The sequence below is a fragment of the Amphimedon queenslandica genome, unplaced genomic scaffold (genome assembly GCF_000090795.2).
Source record: "Amphimedon queenslandica unplaced genomic scaffold, v1.1 AMPQUscaffold_13457, whole genome shotgun sequence".
NCBI classification, from domain to species: Eukaryota; Metazoa; Porifera; class Demospongiae; order Haplosclerida; family Niphatidae; genus Amphimedon; species Amphimedon queenslandica.
Genome location: NW_003546307.1, coordinates 93,537 through 100,972, shown reverse-complemented (window position 1 = coordinate 100,972; position 7,436 = coordinate 93,537). Strand labels below are relative to the sequence as shown.

At 34.6% G+C, this 7,436-nt stretch overlaps 4 protein-coding genes across 5 annotated transcripts in view; 2 read left to right on the top strand and 2 right to left on the bottom strand.

Moving 5' to 3' along the window:
* Positions 1-4,444, bottom strand: part of LOC100640744 (uncharacterized protein C1orf101-like) — a 13,741-nt gene extending 9,297 nt beyond the window's left edge. The window contains exons 1-7 of one of the 2 annotated variants that reach the window (XM_019994971.1): positions 4,372-4,444; positions 4,275-4,329; positions 4,022-4,223; positions 3,848-3,977; positions 3,604-3,701; positions 3,437-3,535; positions 3,315-3,375 (exon numbers count right to left, since the gene is read on the bottom strand). The gene's annotated coding sequence lies outside the window, so the exon portion shown is untranslated. The remainder of the gene's footprint in view (positions 1-3,314; positions 3,376-3,436; positions 3,536-3,603; positions 3,702-3,847; positions 3,978-4,021; positions 4,224-4,274; positions 4,330-4,371) is intronic. The other variant, XM_019994970.1, reaches the window with a different exon arrangement.
* On the top strand, positions 283-1,705 carry LOC109581147 (uncharacterized). Its single transcript, XM_019994976.1, has 2 exons — positions 283-500; positions 554-1,705. The coding sequence occupies exons 1-2, from the start codon at positions 385-387 to the stop codon at positions 1,503-1,505; spliced, it is 1,068 nt and encodes a 355-aa protein (XP_019850535.1). The 5' UTR covers positions 283-384; the 3' UTR covers positions 1,506-1,705.
* A 78-nt stretch (positions 4,445-4,522) lies between the features above and the next one.
* Positions 4,523-5,894, top strand: LOC109581149 (uncharacterized). The gene is made up of 3 exons (XM_019994980.1): positions 4,523-4,584; positions 4,634-4,705; positions 4,748-5,894. The coding sequence occupies exon 3, from the start codon at positions 5,040-5,042 to the stop codon at positions 5,730-5,732; it is 693 nt and encodes a 230-aa protein (XP_019850539.1). The 5' UTR covers positions 4,523-4,584; positions 4,634-4,705; positions 4,748-5,039; the 3' UTR covers positions 5,733-5,894.
* Positions 5,711-7,411, bottom strand: LOC105312286 (uncharacterized protein C53C9.2-like). Its single transcript, XM_011404814.2, has 3 exons — positions 7,301-7,411; positions 7,102-7,254; positions 5,711-6,295 (listed from the first exon to the last, which is right to left on the bottom strand). Exons 1-3 carry the CDS (start codon positions 7,338-7,340, stop codon positions 5,841-5,843), a joined length of 648 nt encoding a protein of 215 aa, XP_011403116.1. The 5' UTR covers positions 7,341-7,411; the 3' UTR covers positions 5,711-5,840.
* Positions 7,412-7,436: the final 25 nt, after the last annotated feature.

Here is a 7,436-nt window from a genome sequence, read left to right as displayed (position 1 = left end):
AACATGACACAAACAAGATATTTATTAAAAAACATACTTGATGCAATAAGAAGTCAAATTACAATTAGGACTTGTAGTTGAAATTGAGGTAACATTAATAGTGTCAAGAATCAGCTAGAATCAAATGTATATATAAATCATGACGATAGCATTATGTTGAACATACAGCTGCTGTCTTGTAAGATTGTACATTAAAGCTACTCATCTCTCCATGACTTTGTATTAAACTTTTATAGAATCATAAAATAATCATCTATGATCAAATAATACCTTAGTATAGGCGTGGTCAACTGGTCTTCTAGATCTATTAAACTAGCTATGATATTTAGGTCCTATTCCTGTAGCCTATAGAATGACAGGAGCCCATTAAGGATAATAATAATAATGGATATTGCAATGCAGTCTCTCAGCCTGCAGGTTGAAGGACCACCCGATATAATAAACTCGAGCAAAGACGAGTGGTGGACGGAACCTCCCCCGAATGTTGTCACAGGAAAAAAGTTAGCGCTATCTAATTAGTTTTCAACTATATCTATGTTTCAAACATATCTAGATATTTTAAAGAAGCCTGGGATCGTAGAAAGGAAGAAATTTTATTTCCATTTGTGCTTGAGCCTCATTGGCCATGGAAACAATATAATTGGTTTGAAGAGCTAGATCCAGTTATGCCGCGTAATTTTACTCAGCCTGAGACAATCACCATTGATAACTATTCCTTCTTGATCCATGTCACGCACAACAAGGAGTTTCAAATGATAACTAGATCTAGACCCAATGTTTACACACTAAGGGCTCAAAGAAAGGTTGGCAAAAATGGGTATAAAAAATATGATGGGACACCTGTTGGTCACAGTTTTGTTGCAATTAAGGATGAAATACCAAATGACCAGAGCAAGTATCGCTACATTAGTTCAGGGGAAAATCTTTTGCCAGGAAAATATATCTGGTGGTCTGTTTACATTGAGAATCCTCCACAAGCACCCTACAGTTGCAGACCCAGTACCCCATTCACTAGTCCTCATGATTCTCCTTATGGCAAGAATATGATTTATGGACAATTTGAAGATGTACTTGCAACTTATCAAGCCAGTTTCCCACTTGATCACAATGGTCAGTATCCTACAATTGAGCTACGAGTTGGAGGAACACTACGTTACAAGTTTGAAGTGTGCTATGTTATCATTCTATGTAAAAGTGGAGTAAAAGAATTGGAGCAATACCCAATGTGGGAGGAAGGAAGAAACAAGATTAAGTTTGACAAAACTAATAATATTGTTAGGATTATAGATCCAATCAATATTAGACTGAATAGCAGCATAAAATCAAGCTATGGTACTAATTGCTCTTGGGATCATTTTGTGTTTGCTTTATACTTTGATGGTGATGAAGAAATGATTTGCCACGAGGAAATTTTCGATCACCAACTTATAAACCATTCTAAATGCTTAAAAAAAAAGCCTCCTGGAGCTTACAAAAAATTTGTATGCCCTGATAAGCTGAGCTAAATGGAAGCTTGTTAGCAAAGAGCAAAGTTGTATTTATCACTATAATTATTACGCATAATTATACACTCTATTTTTTTAACTCTTACTAATTTTGTTTGCTTTTAGACACAGTCACATAGATCTATTATTTTGTTAAAATAATTTTAATTACATGTACCATCATTGTCGCTATCCTGTGTGGTAAAAAGATCAGTTGGTAATGAATCTAACATTGATTTGTTCCCTCCCTTTTCCTCCTCCTCCTCTTCTTCCTCTTCCAGTATATCGTCTTCTTCTATTTCTTCTTCCTCCTCCTCTACCTCTTCATCTTCAGACTTTAATTCTTCATCTTCTCTTTCCTCTTCTGATTGTTCATTTATTCCTTCTATCTCCTCTTCCTGCTCTCCATCATCTTCATCATTATTCATTTATTCAACATCTATCACAGCAGCAGTGTCTTTCTCTCCCTTATGTCTCTCTTTCCCACTAACTCCTCTCTTTCCTTTCCCTTTTGGTACATTCTCCTTGTTATGATGATGCAGCTGTTTCTTTACTTGATTCACCACCCATAAAAAGATCTATACCTAGTATACAATAGCATATCAGTAATTTAATGTCTGTAATACTATGCCAATAAATAATGCCCACCCCAAATTGCTGTACTTATAATGGGTGTGTCATAATTACTTCAAAATGTAAACTATAAATATATTAATGTTCCCAATCTAGTTTTGATCCTAAACCACACCCTTCATCAAGGCTTCCCACAGAATTTTGGCATAGTCCTCATCTTTGGTCAAATTTCGTTAAAATTGAAAAGGATAGAATTCTCAATTTTTATAATGTTTCTTGATGCATATACATGTTTTTATGTTGTGTAGAAAGTTTTGAGTTCATTCTGATCAAAACTGGATTTTTTTAACAAATTTTAAAGTTGCTAAAAAATCAGGCCAAAGTTCCTGTACTATAGTACATTATCGCGGGCCGAACTTTGCCAAAATTGAAAAGGCAAAAATTCTCCATTTTATCATTTTAAAAAATACATGTACATGTATTTATTTTGTGTAGAAAGTTTAAGCTGATTCCAATCAGATTTGGATTTTTACAAATTTTAAAGTTGTACGTACTGTGCTTATAGCGGTTCAGCTCACTTAGCATGCTTTTAACTGCCCTTTATGCGAGCCTTTATGTGATTATAATGTTTTCGCTCTTAACCTTTCTGCCAAGCTGGTGTAGGATGTACTCTAATTGGATTTCCTCCAACTCCTTTGCCCTTCTTTCTGACATTATCATAGATAATGTCCCTTCCTCTACCAGTTATATGAAAGACATTGTTTTCTAATATGGAGGATGATAAACCTAAATAGAACCAATCCCAATAGCAGCTAATTGAGATATCCTAACTTACCAGAGGGAGAGTGAATTGAAGTACTCTCATTCATTAGTGTGATAATCTCTTGGTCAATCAATAGTACTATACCAGTACTGCTGGTGTACACTATATCTTTAATACTACCAGCATAACCATTAACCTTATATGGTAACATGAAAATGCAAAGAATAAAATTTTAGGAATAGAAAATCTTCTAATACAGATTATGTTCTAAAACCATCCTGTGTCATGATATTTATATTTCTAAGGAAAGTTTAGAAAACATATTTGTTTCTCTAGCTCTTACCCTTGTATTGCTATGGCAACAGAAGGTGCAGCAGTATCTCTAAACAGCTGTAACCCATTACCTGTGTCATTCAATAAAGTGACCACTTGGTTCTAATGATAATAATATTAACAGTGTAGCAATGTGATAATATTCATGATAATTAACTTACATGTACTGTAATTAGTGAATCAATGGAATACATTGGTCGACTGATGACAAAACTAGTTGATCTATAGAATCAGACATTTACGTATGTTGACACTAAGCTCACATTATTATTATTTTATTTACCTGACAATACAGTCCAATAGACTAATTATACTATCATCAATAGTCAGTGTGTATGAGTATACATCACTTACTAATTCTAAGAACTGGAATTCCCAAAAACTAGATGTGGTTTAGATAGTATATAATTATTAATAGTAAAGGTTATACTTAGATCTAGATACATCTACCTGTTATTGAATCCTATATAGTGCACTATCATGTTATTACTACTAGAAGGGACTATCCGTGGGTAATCCCCTACTTGCCAAAATTGATGAGTAAGTAACTATGTGAGAAAAAAAGAAGACAAATCAATACTACACACGTGAATATAATTATAGGCAGTAGTTACCCAATACTTGGTATGTATGTATGTCATGGTAGATGATTCAGAGATGTTTTCAGTTGTTATAAATGATGTAATTTGCTTACATTTGGTGAAATGGTGGATGACTGGCCATTATCTATCCAAACAAAGAGCCTGAGAGAATGAAGTGGCATTGACATCATAAACATATAAAGCATCCCACCAGTAGCAATATGGAGTGTTGTCAAATGGAACCTGTTAGATGACTACAATTTCTGACAGTTACACAAGTATCATACCCAAGTAGACAGAGTTTCATTTTCAATTTGAAGTTTCACATTATGAAAACCAGGAGATGTACATTGAATTAGCAAAGCCGTGCTAGCAACACAGTCATTATTTTAAAGTAGCAAATGAAACTGACCTTCTACTAATGCTACATTCAGAACTGTAATTCAATATTAAGCTAATGTTATTAGCAATAATTGTGTTCAGAAATATCTGAAATCATGGCATGAGAGACTGATTATATAATGAGTGTTGTGTACATACAGCTGTTGTTTTATAAGATGGTAAGCTAAAGCTGCTCATCTCCCCATTACTGTATCTAAATATCATATAAATGACAAAATAATTAGCAGTAACATACCTTGATAATGAAGTGATGATGAGACATGTGAGAAGAAGGGAAACCATTCCAATTTCCAAATTGCTTGTGGGTGGGATGATTATTTTTAATTGCATTCATTAACGAGATTGCCTATAAAATAGCTCGGCGTAGCTGCAAAACAACCATACTAGATGTTCCGAACTCCAAAGTTCCAGGTTGTTCTAAACTTCTAGACTGTTCCAAGCACTCCAAGTAAATGCTTCCATTTGAAATTAAGCATGCAAAATCACTCTATTTCTAGTCTGGCTGGCCCAACAAAGAAACGACGGGATCCGGCGTGGGAAAATACACCAAAGTGTACAGAACAGGGGAGGTAAATATTATCTAGCTGCTGCTACAAATTATATATATCTAGCTATTTTATAGATGGCTGGAAAGAAAGACACCTTGAAGTCTATTTTCCATCCCGGTATACACCTCATTTGCCCTGGAAGGCCTATGAAGCTAGCAGTTGTGGTCAAGGAGAAGCTAAGGGTGAAATCGTCAAGACATTATGTCATGTCACCCACAAGAAAGAATTTGATGAGATATGTAAATTAAATCCTGGATCATACACTCTAAAATTTAATAGGAAAAAAGGCAAATCAGGATATAAAAAAGATGGATCACCTCTGGGTTTCACTTTTGTAGCGGCTGACGATATCAAGATGCCACCAGGCAAAAGAAGCAAGTACAAATATGTAGATTCAAGTACAGATCTTTTACCTGGTAGCTACTTGTGGTGGTCTATTGATAATAGCATTAAATATAAGCCACACAGATCCCGATATGGAAGTGTAGCAATATATGGAAGTATCAAGTTTGTATTTGAGCATTACCAAAAAAGTCTCCCAAAAGATCCTTTGACAGGGAAATTTCCTAAAATTGAATTAAGGATTGGTGGGACACTACGATATAAATTTGAAATATGCTACGTTATTATTGTATGTAAAGAAAAGGAACCAACGCTACCTTATGACAAATATCCAGTGTGGCCAGAAGGAAGAAAGATTCGGCTTAATTCTAAAAATGTAGTTTCATTTATTAACTCAATAAAAGTCAAAAAAATAAAAGGAGCTGCATCATGGAACAATCATGTCTTTGGCTTTCATTTTCCACATGGCCAGCACCAAATGATTTGCCCAAAAAGTGACTTCAATGAAACTGATAAAATAATACATACTAGTGATAATTGTATCAAAAAAATACCTCAAAAAGATCTACCATCAGGAACTAGATCTAAATGGATTTGCCCTGATGAAATAGCTAGTGATACTCAAATCAAAAGGAAAAGGAGTAATGACTCACATGAGGATGAAAGAAAAAGTAAAAGACGACATTGTGATAATGAAGACATGTAATGTAACGAAATACAAATGCACTTATATACTACAAGATAATTTATTTTTATACATTAAAACTTTTATTTTTATAATAACTCAATGAATTATACCATGATATAACTTAAATTAACTATCATTGTCATTGTCACTATCCTGTGTGGTAAAAAGATCAGTTGGTAATGAATCTAACATTGATTTGTTCCCTCCCTCTTCTTCTTCCTCCTCCTCTTCTTCCTCTTCCAGTATATCGTCTTCTTCTATTTCTTCCTCCTCCTCTACCTCTTCTTCCTCATCTTCAGATTTTAACTCTTCCAGTTCTTCATCTTCTCTTTCCTCTTCTGATTGTTCATTTATTTCTTCTGTCTCCTCGTCCTGCTCTCTATCATCTTCATCATTGTTCATTTCTTCAACATCTATCACAGCAGCAGCTGTGTCCTTCTCTCCTTTATGTCTCTCTTTCCCACTGACTCCTCTCTTTCCTTTCCCTTTTGGGAAATTCTCCTTGTTCTCTTCACTTCGACTTGATGATGATGAAGCAGCTGTTTCTTTACTTGATCCACCGCCCATAAAAAGGTCTATACCTAGTATACAATAGCATATCAGTAATTTAATGCCTGTAATACTATCAATAATGCCCACCCCAAATTGCTATACTTATAATGGGTGTGTCATAATTACTTCAAAATGTAAACTATAAATATATTAATGCTCCCAATCTAGTGCTGATCCTAAACCACACCCTTTACCAAGCCTTCCCACAGGATTTTGGCATAGTCCTAATCTTTGGCCAAATTTTGTCAAAAGTGAAAAGGAGAGAGTTCTCAATTTTATAATGTTTCCTGATGCATGTATATGTTTTTATGTTGTGTAGAAAGTTTAAGCTCATTCTGATCAAAATTGGATTTCTTATGAATTTTTAAAGTTGCTCAAAAATCGGGCCAAAGTCCCTGTACTACAGTACATGGTCTCAGGCTAAATTTCGCCAAAATTGAAATGGAGAGAATTCTCAATTTTTATAATATTTTCTGATGAATATATATGTTCTTATGTTGTGTAGCAAGTTTGAACTCATTCCGATCAAAATGGATTTTTTATGATTTTTTTTAAGTTGCTAAAAAATCAGGCTAAAGTCCCTGTACTATAGTACATGGTCTTGGACCAAATTTCACTAAGAGAAAATTCTTCATTTTTACAATTTTTTGTGATACATATATATATATATATGTTCTTATGTTGTGTAGAAAGTTTCAGTTCATTCCGATCAAAACTGGATTTTTTACGAATTTTTAAAGTTGTACGCACTGTGCTTGCTGCTGTTTAGTTCACTTGGCATGCTTTTATAGGAAAATGCCACCCTTTATGTGATTGTAATGCTTTCGCTATTCACCTTTCTGCCAAGCTGGCGTTGGATGTACTCTAATTGGATTTCCTCCAACTCCTTTTCCCTTCTTTCTGCCAGCAGAAGAGGGAGATGTGAAATTATGTCTGACTCCTCCTCCTCCTCCACCTAGAGATTTCCTTGGAGCCTTTGCTGCAACAGCTAAGAAAAGACAAATAACTAGTGGTTTAAGAGAAAGATTCTATACCTTTTCTAGTACATGCATTATTGGCTTTAGTTCTAACCATAGCTTTTCAGAACAAGAGCTTTTCTTGAGCTAGTCAGTAGCCACAACTTTGGCGCGCAGTAGCCCGGTTAACATAACTTAACAATCAGTCAATCAC